Source organism: Apteryx rowi, unplaced genomic scaffold (assembly GCF_003343035.1).
Source record: "Apteryx rowi isolate R43461 unplaced genomic scaffold, aptRow1 scaffold_184, whole genome shotgun sequence".
NCBI classification, from domain to species: domain Eukaryota; kingdom Metazoa; phylum Chordata; class Aves; order Apterygiformes; family Apterygidae; genus Apteryx; species Apteryx rowi.
This window is the reverse complement of record NW_020448130.1, coordinates 1,302,991-1,321,508: the sequence shown is the minus strand read 5'-3', so window position 1 is coordinate 1,321,508 and position 18,518 is coordinate 1,302,991. Positions and strand designations below refer to the sequence as shown.

At 38.2% G+C, this 18,518-nt stretch overlaps 1 protein-coding gene across 1 annotated transcript; it reads right to left on the bottom strand.

The window, feature by feature from the left end:
* Window positions 1-102: 102 nt before the first annotated feature.
* Window positions 103-18,232, bottom strand: CALB1 (calbindin 1). Its single transcript, XM_026061739.1, has 11 exons — window positions 18,151-18,232; window positions 17,784-17,860; window positions 13,093-13,167; window positions 6,435-6,518; window positions 6,290-6,346; window positions 3,601-3,678; window positions 1,111-1,166; window positions 976-1,015; window positions 833-886; window positions 629-700; window positions 103-216 (listed from the first exon to the last, which is right to left on the bottom strand). Exons 1-11 carry the CDS (start codon window positions 18,230-18,232, stop codon window positions 103-105), a joined length of 789 nt encoding a protein of 262 aa, XP_025917524.1.
* Window positions 18,233-18,518: the final 286 nt, after the last annotated feature.

The window sequence follows — 18,518 nt, the reverse complement described above, 5'->3', positions numbered from 1 at the left end:
ATTTTCTATATGCAATTTAAAAATACAGCCTACTCCCTTATAGTGCACAGTTATTGTGTAGATAGAGTACATCACTAGTTAAGTGGACATGACAGAAGAGGTCTAATTTTCCTCAGCACAGAGAATAAGAGCCAATTCTGCTCGGTAAAGCTTTCCTCCGTCAGACAAGGCCATGATGCTTTTCTTGTATGTCGCAAGGTTGTTAATGTCTAATTCCTATTTAAAGAACAGATAATGCTTTATAATCCAGTTTAGTTGCCAGCACGAGCAAGTTTGCTGCCAATGGCAGAAAATAAATAGGAAGAAAAAGGGCGTTCCCAGCCTGTCCAACAGTAACACGTTGAAATCATTGTTTATATATTTGAACATTATCCATTTTATAGGCGTATGTTAGATTGTTGATAGCTAATGTCTCAGATGCAAGCTTTTGACGGTGTTACTATGTAATCACAACTCCCTTAGGTAAGGATTTACACTGCTATGACTTTTGCCAAGGTTTTTAATTGCACTGGGCTTCAGGAATTATGACTTAGAAGCTCTATATTTATCTTAATTGGGTGGATTAAAGTGCCCTTAAAATCCAAATTAAATCTAATCTCTAAGGGGAAAAAAATCCCTCTAGGTTTACCTTTTTGTTCTTTTCACACAGATCCTTCAGGAGAGCATCAAGTTCATTTTCATCTATATAACCATTGCCATCCTGAAAAACAGTGTTAATAAGACTTTCAAACATTTATTTTTCATTCCAGAGGTTATGGCTAATTTTCCACAAATTCAGAAAATGAGTGCCATCAAACTACTCAATTAATGCAAAGGTTTTCTGATGACTTACTTGATCATACATCTCAAAGGCTTTATTGAATTCTTTTGCACACATTTTGACACCCTAAATACCAAAAGGGGAAAAAAATCCATTAATTACATCAATTGTGTATGATGCTGGCAGTTTAATCTTAAGAATGTGAAGCCTCATACCTGAAATTTAATAAGAAAATTTTCCTGTACTGGGAGTAGCCTTTGCGGAGAAAAAACAAAAGTCAAAATATTTAACAGTTTCTGTAACAGCAATTGGTAAATTATATTTATTGTGAAAAGAGACAGAAGACATACCTGGCCAGTTCAGTAAGCTCCAACTTTCCATCGTTGTTTGCATCGAACATTCTGAGCTGAAAGAATATATATTTTTACATTACTAATCACAATTAATCCACACTAACAAGGAAACACTTCCCTGTGAAACTTAAATTCAGTGAAATTTTGCCTTTATTTAATTCTGAAATGATGGCCCCTGGTTTTCAATCTGTCACATTTGCCACGCAATACATTTATGAAAAATACTGAAGAAGTAATTTATAGTAATTAATTCTACTGCAAAAGCCTCATCAGAAACCACATGAGCAATTCTGATTAACCTATTGTGAGGTTCTAAACTGTCTGCAGTGATGAATATCGCCTGTCCGGAACATGCCTGTAATTATTTATAAGGGAGGGGAATGTTGACATGATAACATTTTACTCCTGATTTCATGATCTGATAGTAGCATCATTGTTCTTTATCCTTAGAGATAAAACAGCATTCAGGTAAAGCTCAATAGAATTTAAGGCATTCACTTCTTTAGACAGAAAATAATAAACATTTTTATTCAGTTGGCTGCCAGGTCTAAATGTATAAGGAAAGACCAGATTCTGTTTCTGTGATATATTTCAAGAGAAGAGTGAACAGATTCTGTAGATAATCAGTAATTTTTTTTGATAGTATAAAAACGGGAAAGTAAATGCTTTCAGATAATTATAATTAAATGACAGGAATAAATATAATAATGTAATTTGACAAAATGACTGAATACTAGTTCTAATAATTTTTAATCATCCTATTGTATTATAGTGTTTTCCTTTCAACAGTTGCAAGGATGAGCTCCTGCTGCTTAAGATGCACAAACAGCTTATATTCATTATTAGAAGTCACTGGAGATATTACACCTGCCTGGCACTTCTTCTCCCACTTTTATGTCTGTATAGCTCCATTTTTCTAGTTTCATATATTATTTTGCCTTTGCTGTATAAAATAATCACAATGCAGCAAACTGTACAAAACATTGCTAGACATTGTACTGAAAACACCCACACTCAATCCCATCACTTTCAATCATAGTAATTTTACATGTAATTTTTAGATAACAGGAAAAACAGAGCCCCATACTGAGATAAGCATGTATCCTTTTAAATATGGAATTAATGCTGTGAAAAAGATCTGATTTCACTTTGCTAATACACAATAGATAGCAAGGAAGACTAGAAAAAAATCTATGAACATTCATTTCTATGCAAGACCCTGCCTCCTTTTAACCCTTTCTTTCCTTGCATCTGCCTTGCATGCTTTTCAGGTGAAAAGAGATTTACACTGGGAGGAGTAAGCAAAGGCAGCTCTAATAGCAACATTTTTTGATGGGTTGTTACTGGCTGGCTGTGCCAGCTTGCAGCTGGCCACTGCCTTATGTTTTCTATTAGTTTTCTTTCCTAGTTTCTGAGGTGATTACAGCAGAGTTGGCTTTATAAGCTTCTTTCTTATTGCTTTTAATTATTTGTCCTTATGTCTTCCTGCAGATGCAGTATTCAGAGCGCACTTTAAGATGAAGGTCAGAAAGCTTCCTAAATAAATATAAAGGATATGTAATATTTTCACCAGTCAACAAACAAGGACAGTTCTGGTTAAATGGTTGATATTGGTGCAACAAATTAGCAGTCAGGAAACGTTTTGATTAACCTTTCTCATCAACCTTTGGGCCAGTTTGAGGTCTGGTGTGTTTACCTAGCTTGGTTTCGATAACTCAAAGTATTTCAGGATGAAACTTAGTTGGTAAAACAAAGATCCAGTGTTATACATTTGCTTTCCTGAGGACAAGAATTCGGAATCTTTTTCTCCTTGAAGCGTCCGTGCAGAAGGCAACCCTGGTGTCTACGGCGGAGTCCCGCAGAGCTGGGCTTGGAGGAACGCCTTAAGGAGTGGCCGATTTAACACCTGGGCAGAGACAGTTTTGTTCTGGTATTTACCTAAAATATTCATTTCTCCTCCTTATAAGGGAGAAACAGGGAGATGTTGTAAATGCGATAAGAAACTGCTGTGCACTGATGGCATCTGAGACAAGAGAGAGACCCTACAGCACTCTAGGAAGACAGAACATAAAAAATAAATAACCCCAAATTAATTAGATCGAAACATAATAATGTAATTAATCTTACGACAGGTACAATTTTTCTTCTATGAACTGCAAAGACTTCAGTTTTACATCTAATGGCACAAGGAAGCATATCAGGGAAAATTCTTTGCACCGTACTATGGTATGGTCTGATACTACATAAAAACAGAGAAGATTCAAAAGTCCTGCAAATTTTTTTTTAGCAGCACTGCAAACTTTTGATCTCAGATCAAAGTTCTGCAGCTGCAGAAGTGCTGGTGGTGTGCCTGTGTGTTTGGATGACTGGCGCAGCACGATGAGGGCCTGGTGGGGGTCTCTATGTCATTCGGAGCCTTTCAGTGGCTAGAGAGAAACACAGTTTGGATTAATCCAGTCTGGATGAAATGCCTGTAAACAAGCTTACCATTATTTCTGTGTATTCTGTTAGCTTTGAGTCTTCAATCTGCTTATTTGCTTTCTGTAATAAATCTTTCAAGAAGCTCTGTTAAAATAAATAGAGGAGTAACAGGTGAATTTTTGTCTACAGCATAAAATGCTTGACTTGCTAACTTCAGAGTAAAGTGATGGGAAATACTATTTTACTCCCACTTTAATATGACTAATGAAGTACAAAATAAATATGAAAATAAGTAGCAATTTACAGTTAAGAATACAACAGTTTATTTTGACCGATTCAAGCATACTGCATAGTCTAATTCGGAAAAAGTGACTCACAAAACTATGCATTATATGCCATTTGCTGTATGTGGATTTGGAAAAATAGATTGTCCTCCAAGTATACTGTTGCCTAATCAGCTCTATCAGTAAATTACATCAATTAACCTTGAAGCTACTTGGAAAACTTGGTTGCCTAATCTCTTCTTGCAACATAGGAACAATTTCACAGAAAATATCAATGATTAATCAAGTTTTCTCCTTGCCTATGGCAGTACCTGATGCTAGAAGTGAACATGTGAACCTATGTTGCTCCTTCTCACCTTATACTTCAGATACATGCAGCCAATCATTAGATTTTTTTTAAAGAGAATTTGACATGGTATCCCTGACTTTCATCACCAGCCATTTCTTCTTTAAAGAATAAGATATTTTCCCCCATTCACTGGTTTAAATTGCTGTCCTAGTTTTGTGACAATAAAAAAGAAAAATATCTATTTATTTAACCAAGGCACTACAAGACCTCAAATTTCTGTAGGTCTATCAATGCTCAGTGAAATACCTAATAACTCCTCTCATTAGTTTCATTAGCATCATCGTCTCTTTGGAAATTTGGGCCTCATTTCAAGACAGAACAGGTGGTAGCTCCTAAGAAAATCTCTTTCTATACGGATGACATCCTTAACTTGAATGCTACTGTGTTAATGCTCATATTAGTGATAGCCAGTATAGTTCTCCCAGTCTGATCCCTTCTGTACTGAAAGGCCTTCTTATTAGTTTGTATACAAAGAGCATCATAGAAGTATTTCAAATAGATGTCACAGAGACATGTTTAATCTTTTCTGCTTTTGATAGAAAATAGGAGTGGAAAGGACTTTGTTCGAGAAGCTATCCAGTACACCATGTCTCAAGACAAGACCATCTATATCTAAGCTTCCTGAGTTATAGTTTAATCTGAGATATTTTCTGACCACTCCTAAATACAGCCAGTGATGGAGAGTCTACCCCCTCCTTCACTGCTATTATTATTGGTAAAGTTTTCCCAATTTCCTGATAAATTTCTTTTAAAAAGTTATTAGTGGGTGTACTCCTTACAGAGCATGTACTTAAAATGTTTGGACTTTTCAAGAAATATTGATCAGTCTTAAAATTAAACTGCATTATTTTCAAAGTTTTAAAATGCGCTATTTCTCTGCTGCAGACAAGCTTGCTCAGCCCAGGATATATGAGACCATCAGGGATCTAGGTAAAATTTCTTAATTCTCCAGCTGATCCTCCGTCAGCCCTGCCTTTTAGTGTCTACTTCAAATTACAATAGCTGGCGACAGCCTTTAAGAGCCGGTCTAACAACTGGGAAGTTCTCAGTGTTATGTGCATGACCCGTAACTTCTCCCTGATCCTACAAACTTTTGATCCACCAATTCTGTCTGAGGATTACCTTGAGGCAGGATCCTCACCGAACATCATACAGATACTGTTCTCAAAGAGGAAGGGAAAAGGGGGAAAAAAAATGAGAATTTTATGATGTGAATTCCCCTTTCTAAAAAAATAGCTGCAAGGATTTCAAAACAGCTTGACCTCCAGGTGCTTTGGTTAATGCTTAAGTAGCTCTTCTTTAGAACACCACATATGGGCAATATAGTCCAAATAGATGGATGAACCCTGCTAGGTCTTTCTCTTGCTATGAGTTATTTTGGATCCTCTGAGTTTAAAGCTACAGTAACTAACCACGTGTAATTAAACTGTGGAAAAAAAGTACCTTCTAACTCAGAGTCTGCTTCCCCAGGTATAGTGAGCATCTACAAGTTTGTTAGTTTTATGATTATGGAAGGAATTCAGTCTAGCTTTAAGCTTTGTTAAGACTGTAAGGGGAGGATGGTTAACGGAATAATCTTGGTTCTGCTCTTCTTTGTGAATAATGAAGTTGATACCAAATTTCTACTAAGCTAACCAAGCACAGGCAGTGCAATTCCAGTTGTGTTGACCTAACAGTATTACAGTAGAAACAGCACTGTTACAAGATATTTGAGAGAGTATAATTTGTCCTGCAGCATAGTGATTTATAATAGCAATGCCCTTGGAAAAAAACAAAACCAGCTCTCTCCCCAAAATACCAAAAGAAGGACAGCATAGCTTTCGGAGACCTATCTGTGTTCCCAGGGCTAAAATCATCTTGCTTCTAAGCTAGAGTATATGCTGCCTTGAGGCACTTGAGGCAAACATTGATCTGAATTAAACAACCTTTTTAGAAACATTTATCGGAGCTGAGTTTCACTTAAAGTAATTTACCAGTGATAAAACCATCAGCTAATCATATTGTCTTCCAGTAATGTTTGAAATGCAAAAACATGCAGTGGTGGGTATCTGAAGAAACAGCAGCACAGGCTGTAATCCAATGCTTATTCACACTTCACGCATATCCACAGATATCAGTTTACCTTTAGTTCCTCAGAATCAATGAAACCACTGTGGTCACTGTCATATTTTCTCCATGTCTGCAATCAGAACATGAAAGATTTAATTATATATTCATGTAAAGCTAGTCTTGAATGACTTTACAAAGGGAAAATTGTCATACTGTACCTGCATGAAATCTTCACTTGACTTTAGCTGCTGGCACCTAAAGAACAACAGGAAATTTTCTTCTGTCGGTAATATCTGAGCAAGCTGTAATAGATTTTAAGAAAGATTAAAGTTTGATTCCTTGTTAGGCCAGCTGAGCCTTTAAAAGCATATGAAATTCTTCATGATCAGACTGCCTTATTGAGCTAAGAAGACTTAAAATTCAAGTTTTGTTACCCATTTGTGTAACTATATCTTTGGTGGATATGCGGAGCCCACAAATAAGAATGATGTTACATTGCTCTCCAGGCAAGAGAGATTGTATGAGTAAGTATGTGTATAAGTAAGAGCAATGGCATGCTCTTACTCCCAATTTCATAACACCAATGAGTTGGACTCCTTTAATGCCACTGAAGGTATTGGGAAGCTCCCTTGGAAGTGAGCTGTCCCTAGAGCTGGCACTTCAGTCTCAGTTTCATATGTGCTGCTAGCAGAGGATTTCTACAAAGCCAGGACCTTGCCAACAGCTCTCTTTCCCCATATGCTGAGTGCTATTGCTTTGGTTGGTGTTGTGACCCACGCAGAAGCGGAGCTGTGCTTCCTACACTTAGCAGACTTGAGCTGAGTGTGTTGAACACTCCACGTCTCAGACCATGTCTCCTTTGCTTTCCTAGCTGCTGGTATTTTTCACTCCAACCTATAAGAAGGCCCTGTAAGAAACTTCATCCCTTAGGTTGAAATGTTTGGAAGATGCCTTTGAAATGCCACTGGCTTGAAGCTTTGCCGTATTCCTCAAGGTCAAACAGAACTGTAGGTCAGGGAGAAAGGAAGGAAAAAGCTCTTTAGCAAAGGGGTAACTAGGGAAAGAGAGGGGAAAAAAAAAATTCACTCATGCAAAGTTAGGATCTGTGGTGAAAACTTTGGTATGAGTGTGAAGAGGAAAGCAAAAAAGAGGGATGTTTAGAGAGTGAGTGAGAAGGACCATGAATTAAGAAAGCAAGGAAAAAAAGACTACTGACAGGTACTGAGCAAAACTAGAAAGAGAACACATCCTTTTACTGAGTAAAAGGAAAAAGGAACACTGATGTAAAGAACACACATGTGTAAGGAAAGCAGAAAAACAAGTGTAAAAAAAAAAAAACAGGAGAAAATGAAGCAGGGAGGGTTAAGGGGATGGCAACCGGGGATCATTTGTCAGGCTCAGAAGTGTGTTCAAGATGAGCTATAAATGCCAGAAAGAAATCAAAAGGGATTTTAGCCCTGCAAAATCAGGGGTGTTTTTTCCAATGTCTGTGCTCATACAAAAGCTTTTTTAAAAATCAGACATTATTGTACTGATTATTGAAAATGTTCATTTACTATAACTCAATTTCGGCCACTGAAAAATGTACAAGATGGAGAGTATGCTATATAATTTAATGTAAAATCATCATTTGTTTTTAACAAAAGCCCAATATCTTTTCTGTGCTCAAAGTGTATGAAATGTGTTTTGATTGAAGAAAACTTTTTACTTGAAGAATAGACCAGCTGTGCTTACTAGGAGGAGAGAATGGAGAAACAAGGATTTCTTAGCTGCATTATTCTATGAAAAATTACATCTGCAGACTTCTTGGAGCCTCATCTTAAAATTTTGATTCAAATTTCTGTTTCTGTGCATTTAATTCACACCCTAAAATCCCTTTATCTGCCTATTTCAGCGCAATTGCCCTAATTGCTTGGGCTTTTTTATCGGATTCCAGCGGCACCTTCAGATCGTTCTCAGTCTCCAGGCACATCAAGGAGATGGAAACAAATCTCTAGTTTCTCTAAAATTATCTGTGCAAGAAATCAGTTATATTCGCTAACGGCGCAATTGAAAACACACATCAGAGCACTCTTCCTACAGAAATGGAGCAGTTGATTATAAACTATCAAGCACATCAGAGAGCATGCTGAGTGCTTTTGCTAAGTGGCTGAATATCAAATCTAATCAACTTAAACAATATGTTTTTGTCAGCAGCTTTCCAAATTCTGTTCCATTACAGATAGATAGAAACAAAGTATACACATGTGGATAAATACCTGTTCATATGTATGTGTGTAACTTAGTACTGATTTATGGAAAAATTGCCTTTTTCTCCGCCATGACAGGGGGCTTTGGTTTTAGGGGTAAATCAGTTCTTCCTACTCAAGAACAAAAGTTGAATGGAGGACAGATTTATAATAATAAGCAGGGGTTGACAGGGGGTGCTGATTACAACAGTGAGAAAGAGTTTATGGGAGTCAAAAAAAGTCATAATCAGTGGGACAGAATACCAGGTAGGCCAGTACTTGCCCCAACCAGAAAATAGGAAAAATAATCCTGTTTCTTCTTGCCAGAAGTAAATTTATACAATCCTGTAGTAATGTTCCCTTGTGAGCCACATATTACTTTTTTTCAGGCTAATCTTTTTTTCTAGATACTTTTCCGTGTGAATTGCACACTGGGCCAGTACCTCCTCAGTGCAAGTCGGAGACTATGGCTCCCTTAAGGTCAGGTTATAGGCCCATGAATTTATACTGTTGGCCATAAAACCTAGAAAGCCCTGAGGAACACGTGAAAAGGCTCCTTAGATCACTCTGTATGGGATTTTGGACTCCCTCAGTCTTCTCTGGGCTCCTTACGCCATCTTACAACATTTTGCTCCTATATATGGGAACATATCTGATATAGGAAATACCCATTTGCTTTGGGGAAGGATATTTTCTATAAAAGGAAATAATAAAACTATGGTTTGGTTTTACCAAATCCCTGCCTAAATGTAGGATAGTTTGAGGCAAGTCCACAGCTTCCAACACATACTTGATGCCTAAATCGGTAGGAATCCTTTCCTATGACTACAATGCAATCAGAATGAAACCCTCGTGAATGAATCCCAACTTCACAGTCAGAGACGCACTGAAGAACTTAGAAACACACAACTATTGCAAAATTTCCACTGTGGTGTACTGTTAGCTATAGCTAACTCTGGTGAGTTTTGCAAGCCTGCTAATTGGGAAAGAGTAACTTTCCAAGAATCAGTAACAACTCACTAGCAGTACCAAATTAGATTTGAGGGGCAGAATACATCACCTCTGGAAGAAAATTACCTTATTTTAAACTCTCTGTTCTGCCCTTTGCAACTCTAATACAGAGAAATGCATGGGCTTTTACTTTTCAAAGATGTTGTAGCTCAATATCCAAGGCTTTAGCTCAGACTTCTGACAAAAATAGATCTTTCCTGTTTTCTTTCATGTGCTTTAGGATAATAGAGACAATATAGCCAAAGGGAAGTTCAGTTCTTCTAGCTCTTGCATCAAATAGTATTAAATTTCTTTTTCACTGAAAGACTGTATTGCTAAGGGATGAGGAAATCACAAGAAAAACATCTTGACTTCCAGGTCCTAGGTATACCACTACTGAGAGGAAAGATAGAAATCTGTTGCTATTTCTAAAGAAGACTTCTTTTTGAGGATAAATGTAAGGGGAATCCAAGAGTGTGTTTGAGTGACTGTGATTGCTACAAGTTCTCATTTGTGGTGGCAGACTCTCAAGGAGCAATAGCAGTTTAGTGAATCACAGAATCACAGAATGGTTGAGGTTGGAAGGGACCTCCGGAGATCATCTAGTCCAACCCCACTGGTCAAGCAGGGTCACCTAGAGCACATTGCACAGGATYGYRTCCAGGCGYGTTTTGAATATCTCCAGAGAAGGAGACTCCACCACCTCTCTGGGCAACCTGTTCCAGTGCTCTGTCACCCTCACAGTGAAGAAGTTTTTCCTCATGTTCAGATGGAAGTGTCTGTGTTTCAGTTTGTGCCCGTTGCCTCGTGTACTGTCTCTGGGCACTACTGAAAGGAGTCTAGTCCCATCCTCTTGACACCCTCCCTTCAGATACTTGTACATGTTGATAAGATCTCCTCTCAGCCTTCTCTTCTCTAGGCTAAACAGGCCCAGCTCTCTCAGCCTTTCCTCATRAGAGAGATGCTCCAGTCCCCTAACCATCTTTGTAGCCCTCCGCTGGACTTGCTCCAGTAGTGCCACATCCCTCTTGTACTGGGGAGCCTGAGCTCTGCTACTTTTATGGGGAACGTGTCAGCTATTTCTGCATCATGAGTAACAGAGGACAATCCCAAAGACTGAGACTGGCTTGACTTCCCTCCACTCAGCTGCAAGGTTGTGAGAGGTAGGAGATAATTTTTTATAGGAAAAATGCTTTCAATACTTAAAACAAGATCAGAACCATTTTCTAGAAATCATTCTCTAAGTAAATTTTACTGTTACTTAATGTTATTTAAAATATCTTTCATTACAATTCATATAATTATAAATACAACACTTCTTAAAAGTCCTAGAATGGAGAATGGAAGTAAAAAGAGTATTTGTAGGCTAGTAAGTAGTTTTAATAGTAAGCTTTCAAATAATTTGAATGTGGAAATACCACCGCTGTGAGTTTCAGATCCTTGGGCTTCCACATCTATGTTTTAGTGAAAGTATTGATCTGAATGAGTACAAAAGGGGAAGGAAAGGTCTCCTACAAAAGGAAAAGCTAATGGACAGATCAGATGCTACATATAGCTGGAAGGCACTGGATAAAAGCTAGTTTATTATCTGCAGTGTGTTCCCTAAGACAGAATATACACTTTATCTGAGCATCAAGTTGAAAATCCACTCCTTCCTCTGTGAAGCCACCTAGGCCTCCTCTTTTTCTCAGTCAATAGATCTTTCCTGGAAGCTTATTATTCACTAGGACATTTTCCTTCCTGTGCTGCGGTATTCATTACAATGGCTGGGACTCTGGATATCTTTACACAAGTTTTTCGAACCACATTCATACACTTTTTCAGAAAAACTAGTTGATGTACAATGTAAATGAAATGGGAGCAATCTGGAATTACTGGACATTTTATTTATAAGGGAAAAGAACCAAGTCCAAATGTCAACTTTAATGTCGTACTGCTCTGCATGTGCAACATATTTTGTCTGAGTCCCATCAGCACTTTCCAAATCAAGCTTCATGCTGATGTAAGTGAAATAAGATATAGCTATTGTTTTAGAAAACTGCTATATAAAGGGAGAAGAACCCTTCAGTCAGCGAACTGAGCATTCTCAATAGTCAATGGCTTCACTGGATGTTGAGCATGTTTAGCAATTCACTGGATGTGGTAATCACCTTACAGTATTAGACCCTAATGGATTTGCTCACCTTTGCCTATTAAGTCAATAGCAGAAACAGAAATAGAAGTTGAAAGGTAAAACTCTCAGTTATCTTTTCTAAGCAAACAACCACAATGTTTTTCAGGCACYGGCTGCACATTCTTCTTGCATACAGTGCCTGCTATTACACACATTCAAAAATATTAAATTAAACAGGATTCTTCAATACCAAATGCATAAACATTTGTTAGTGAAAAAATAAACATGTTAGTCCAGATAAACACTGGTTATTTTTAGATGCAAAATTATTTGACCGATGCTAAGTATTGTCAAAAGATGCATTTTTTTAATCAATTGCTGAGAAAAACTGCAAGTGAAACAAGCTGTTCATACTTCCGTGGAAGTTTAGTCTTAATCTGAGAAGCATTTAAACAAGTATGTAGGATTCATACACAGGAAAAGGGAGAAAAGATACCCTGGAATGATCTATTACATCAGCACTGATGCTTCCTACTGACTTTTACAGATTCTGTTCAGTCCTCTATTTCAAAAATAGCTACTGACACAAAGTTGGTCACTGTAGAAATTTTGAAGACCTGGCTTGCTTCCAGCTGTTTCTTAATTAGCTCTTTAGGTCAAATTTCTTATTACCAGAAAAAATATATAATAGCATTTAATGATAAATGAGTGCAGTCTCACTGCACTCAATGTGACATAAATGACTTGTAGACTTATGCTTGAAATAGTGGTTTCTCAAACTGTAACCCAAAGAACTCTCCTCTTTGATATGCAGCACTGAAAAGTGAAAGCAACAGAAAAGACAGTGGTTGCCCACTTCCTGCATTGTAAAATTGTCAAGAGCCGGGCAAGTGTAAAAGAGGCTGGCTGGCTGCATCTTTGTCTTTTTTGGAAAGCCAGGTAAGGAACAGCTGATTTTTCTGCCTAAAGTTCTGTTAAAGTTCAGTAAAGGAATTCATAAGAAATCCAAATCTTTCACAAACTGCATCACAGCTACTGTTAAAGTTTTGTTTAATCTTAACATGATTATTATGCTCCGTGCTATTTTACCATATACGAATTTTTTTAGAATAGACTATACCCAAGGACTGTCACATTGCATTCCTTTGTGTTACTCTCACTATAGGAGTTGTAACAAAGCATTAGTGTAAAATCATATGTAGATATAATTCACATATACCCTTCAGACTTTAAATTTCTGAAATTTAGCTGTTAGCTACTTTGCAGGAAAACTAAATTGCTGTTGACGTTTATTTGCACTGAATAAAGCCTGCAAAGTTAAATGAATTGCAGTGAAGTGTCTGAAAAGGGCTAAAGAATACTGGTTTTTTGCTAATAAAAAAATTTCATTAGTGGAAAAATACTAAAGATCCTGGGGCAGAAGAAGAAATTTTCCATGTTACCGAAAATAAAAAATATTTACATGTTATGCTCATATTGTTCTGCACTAAACGTATTTTCTACAGGTAAACATGTCAGTACTTTGTTATAAAGTGGCTGTCTTACCTCAACTATTCCTATTTTTCCGTCAGCAGTCTTCCCATATTGGTCCACAAACGCTTTCATTTCAGGTGTTAGATCCTATGAAGTTACAACAAAAGCATCATTATTTTTAAGATGTAGAGAAACACATACAAAGTACTTGAACATTAATTATTATTATTTTCTTCTATCACTTATTTCCAAATAATAACATATACTACAGGTAACTTAGTACTCATGCTTACTGCAGCTAGATTCCTCCAGTTTAAATGAAATTGAGTAATTTTTTATGATGAATAATCTCATTGTCATAAATTTTAATTCCCAAGGAGTCATATTATAGTCAGTGTGAATAATTGACATCTAAACACTTTGAACTCCTATTTTAGTTTACAGAATGAGAAAATTATAGACAGATGTGCTGGAAGATGTGTACAGCAGCTCCTTTGTTTAAGCATGACAGTGAAGTTCATAGGTAATCATTAGTCAATTTTCTCTCTTTCTCTCTCTTTTTTTTGGGGGGAGGGTAAATGAATAACTTGAAGGCAGTGCAAAATCCTTCAAAATAAGGAACATTTTAGTATAACACATCTGAACACGAAAATAGCCTTTCCACACCTTTGAACTGATTTTACCTGAACAATGGATGCTATTTTTATCCTAAAAGAACCCATAAGGATATCATATTTTTCAATATTTAGTTATCTTAAAAACAGAATCACGATCTCACTGCTGTACTATAGAAAGGCAGGCTTGGGAAGGAGAAAACCTGGAGCAGTACCTTAAATCCGACAAAGTAATGTCAGCGTAATTGTTCTTTGTAAAAATTATGGCTCCTACTCTACATTTGTTCTCAAAGGCTACCTTCACTTTAGGCTATGGCAAAGATGTCAGTCTTGGGGTGAAGATTTGAATATATGATTTGACACTTTGACTTGATGTTCTTTGCTTTGATATAAGCTGCCATCAACCTTCAATACTGATGAATCCTTTTTATTGTTCTTTGTATTTCTTATAGGGCTGAGCTAGTAAACCATGCAGCAAGAAGCAAGGCTACAGCTATATTAAAATAATTAATAATTCCAAGGTTATACATGAAGATACAACAGTCTTTGGACATTTTAGCTGCTATAATAGATCTGGTTATATAGGCCCTAAGTGATTCTCTCACTGGAGACATAAGGAATTTCAGCTGTATGAAGTCTATTGCAGTTTGTCCCAAATTTGATCTACCAAAACTTACTGAAATGTCAGTTCTTCGTAGCTGATATAATCATGGCCTAGTATCCTACTTCTGTCAAAGTCATCCATGGCAGGTTAGTAATTTGTGATGCCTTTAATTAAGATGTGATTATTAATAAAACACACTTCAATGTCACCTTTCATCTAATGATCCCAAAGTGGGGACAAGTGTGCTTATTAGTTAAAACGAAGAATTCGGACACATGGGTTTTAATTAGTTCTGGTTAAATATTTCACTAATCTTTCAAGCAGCACCTCCACAATGCCAGACAGTGTCCAACCGTTAAAAGCAGCATAGTTGCTTACAGGCTAAACAAAACAGAACTCCTCTAATCCTCTAATACATTCTTTAGAAAGTTTTTTTCTTTTTTTTCTGATGTTCACTTCAGCTGCTCTTGAGCTGATTGATGAGTTATTTAAGTCATCTTATTCAAATAAATGTATTCAGTCAGTAATTTTGCCTAAATTTAACCAAGCATAGTCCTAATCTTGTTACAGATGCAGTGCTCTATGAATTAAATTAAGAAACTAACCCTTCACACCTCAGTCTCCCCTCTTAAAAATTAACGGATATTCATCCAGCTGAGTGGAAATGTGGAAAAAATAGCTTTTTTGGAATGATTTGAAAATCTAAGGATAGATGGCAGTACAGAAACACTTACATGATTGCATTCATAAATACCTATTAAATCCCATATTTCTGTGAGATGGAAAAATATTGTCATTATCTATATGCAGAGAAAGTAAGAAACAGATGTAGAATAGCTCATCCAAGATCCGCTCACTGAGTCTCTATCAGCCCCTGTGTTAGCCACTATACCCCACAGTTTCTCTGAGCAATTGGCAGACCTAAATAGAGAACATACTGCGTAAAAGACAGGACACCATAAATGGAAGCTATGCTTATATATTTATACAGTTTTCATCTTTGCAAAGTGGTATTTCTTTCAACATTCCTGAAAATACAGTGGAGCAATTTAGTATTTTACATAATGTGTAAAGTGAAAACACAGTGTTATCAAAGAAAAGCTTAAGCCCTAAAACCTCCAGGTATAAATCTGCCCTCTGGAATGATGACAGTTCCCGTCATGGTGCAGACATGAATCAGGTTGCATGCTACTGCTCCTTTCAAAAAAAAAACAACTGTAAAAGTATGGACTTTCTAAGTGGATTAATAAAAGGATTAGAATTAGAACATAATTTGAATAGTTATGTAATTGGGAAGAATATTGGGAAATGCTAAATTATCCTATTCAATGACAGAATCAATGTGATTCTTTAATGCATATGGCATGACTGATGTAAAATCCAGCTACCAAGAATGCATAATTGAATATTTCAAAAATAGTGAGCAGGAGAGTGACCTGAAATGCAGAAGTTAATGATGACAAAGAACCTTTGAGGTGTTAAAAGAAGGACAGCCATGGAAATTGCATATAACCTACACTAGTTTCTCATTGTGTCCCTTCTGGCAAAAGAAAAGAAATTTAAAGCTACTGAATTAGCATCCCGTGAGATGAGATGAGATACTTGTTTGGCAAGTGAGCCTTCAAATCCAAAAATCAGCTTAGATTTGAAACCCAAGATGGTATATATCCATAATCTAGAAAAAGACTTCAGGGATCAAGGTATCATCAACCAAAGGCAGAGCCAATAGATGAAGTACTGATTTTTGTGTGGCTACTGTAGATTGGTCTTTTCAGCTGAACCTTCCAAAATTAGGCTTGAATCAGAGAAATAGCAAAGGAAAAACTCTATTAAACATCTGAGCATTTTTAAAATATAGTGTGATTGCGGGCAGAGGTCATGGAAGAAGCATAAATGATGAAGCAGGTGGCAGATATGAACAATTCTGCAAGGCTTTTCCGTGTTTCTATTTTTTAAGAGGAGACACACACTCGCTTTGAAAGAGAAAAGAATCTGATTTTAAGATGGTAAATATTTTTTCCTGATCTGGAGCTTCTAACTCATTTTTTAACTTCTGAATACTATATCAACATTGCTACTAAGAATGCCATTTATAACACATATACACAAGCTTTAATATCTTTTTTCTAATGGATATGTTAGGATTCCTGCACTCTAATATAGGAGGGAGATTTGTTCTGTTGAAATACTTAAAAGGGAAAGCAGTTGAAATTATGTTTAATCTTTCCTATGCAAAGAAAAGTAGACTTTATTTTCATTTAGAAACTGCAATCCTTCCATAATTTTCTGTTTTTTGAGGCCTTTTGAAATTTTAGTTCCAACTTACACTTATGCAAATGCATGCCTTCCCTGATGGCTGTATGAAGAATTAACTGGTACCAAGACTGCAGTAACATTAGAAGCATTGCTGGGAGACAGCTTTTTCAGCTGCATGGCTAATTCATACAACTAATAGCAAGATATCATTTTCCACAAAGTAAATGAAGRTGCATATTAGTTTGCTGGTATTTACTTTTAAGATATATAGCAACTTTAAAAGCAAAGTTAATTATTGAAAAGCTATTGCTCAATTTGGAGGTATTCTTTTACAAAGTAATAATCTATTTCACCCACCCACACATGTCATCTAGTTAGTATAATTTTATTTTCTGTTACTTCAGGAGTAAGTATTTTAGCATAGACTGTTTAAATAGATTCATTATGCARTGTATTTTATCTTGATGCTAAGTGGCTTATTTTATAAACTGATTATTTTAAAGGTATTCTATTTGTTAAAAAGGTATTGCTTCTATTATAATTCAAATCTTTACAGAGAATCATTCATTTCTCTCTCTCTCTCTCTCTCTCTGTTTTTTTCCCAAGTGGGTGTAGTTTGTAGGAAAGTTATAATTAATGCTTTAATAACTCATGCACAAAATTACTTTGACAATGTTGTCAAAAACTTTGCTGTCCCTCTGAACAATTTTAACTACCAGAATTGGGTACCGATATTCCTGATGTGTAACAGGTGAAGGGCAAAAAGTGGTTAGCAATCATCTGCAGATCTATTTATTGACCACCAAGGGGCAGAAATGCATTTCCACCTGCACTGCCCATTAACCACGGAGTTAAAATAGAGTCCAACTAACTTGGAGTGTTTTCTTTCATTTCTTTTCTTTTCTTTCTTTTATATTAATACATATCTGGATCAGGTGAGGTTAATTGCAATGGGACAAGGTCCCATCCATGACAAAAGGAAAAGGTGCATGCGTTTCTTGACTTTTCCTTTTAAGCACTACGAGAAGTACCAGCTCGTAGCCTGGAGAGATGTGAAAGGGACCTGCTCTCCAGGGAGGTGGACCCTGGCCTCGCATTTCCAAAGTGGCTGATTTATTTCATTTGAAATCTGCTCGTTTCTAACCCTTCTACTTCCCTTTGCTGGACCAGTTAGTGCACTGACAGTGTGACGGCAGAAGGGAACGGAAGGACCCGGGGCACTGGAGTTTGCTCAAGAAAACTCTTCTTTCCCAGCGAAGACAGAAAAGCAGGGTGAAACATTAACCTACCAAGCCTGCCTTCTTCCGCGCCTGCTGCAGCTCCTGGATGAAGTTCTGTAGCTCCTTTCCATCCATGTACCCATTGCCTACAACAGAAAGAGTTACGGTTGCTGTCACTGATCCCTCCAACTTTCTCCGCTCTTCCCGCCGCTGGAAGCGACATCTCGCCCGTGTGCTCCCGGCCTTCTTCTCAGCCCGCTCGGCCCCAGCCCCTGCCTCCCCCGGCCCCGCGGGGAGCGCTGCGGGGCGCGGGGCGGCCGCGGCCGGGACAGGCGGCGCGGAGGGCCGCGGAGCCGGGGCTGCGGGGGGCGGCGGGAGCCCCCCGAGCGCGCCGCGGGCCTGCCCCCCGCCCCCGCCCCGGGCGAAAGGGAGTCACCGTCGGAGTCGTAGTGGTGCCAGATCTCGAAAAACTGGGCGGCCGAGATCTCCACGCCCTGCAGGTGGGTCTCCGCCGTCATGGTGGGGCGCGGAGCGGCGCGGAGCTGAGCGGAGGGTGCTGTCCGCGGTGCTGGCTCTGCCGGCGGCCCCGGCGGCGACGGCGACGGCTGCGGCTCCTCCCGCCGCCGCCCGCCGAGGGCTATTTATGGGGCCGGTGGCGGCCGGCCCCGCCGCCGCGGGCAGCCCGGCCCAGCCGGGGCCGCCCCCTGGCCGGGGGCCGAGCCCCGCCGGGACACTCACCCAGCGGAGAAGCTGGGTCCCCGGGGGTGGCTGCCGGGCCCCCCGCCGTCTGTGCCCGTGGCACAT

Excerpts from the sequence above, each read along its gene's own strand:
- CALB1 (XM_026061739.1), bottom strand. The coding sequence starts at position 18,232 with ATGACGGCGGAGACCCACCTGCAGGGCGTGGAGATCTCGGCCGCCCAG. Across the intron at positions 6,347-6,434 it reads CAAGTGAAGATTTCATGCAG|ACATGGAGAAAATATGACAG; the intron begins GTACAGTATGAC and ends TTCTGATTGCAG. Across the intron at positions 3,679-6,289 it reads TTGATTCTGAGGAACTAAAG|AGCTTCTTGAAAGATTTATT; the intron begins GTAAACTGATAT and ends TTATTTTAACAG.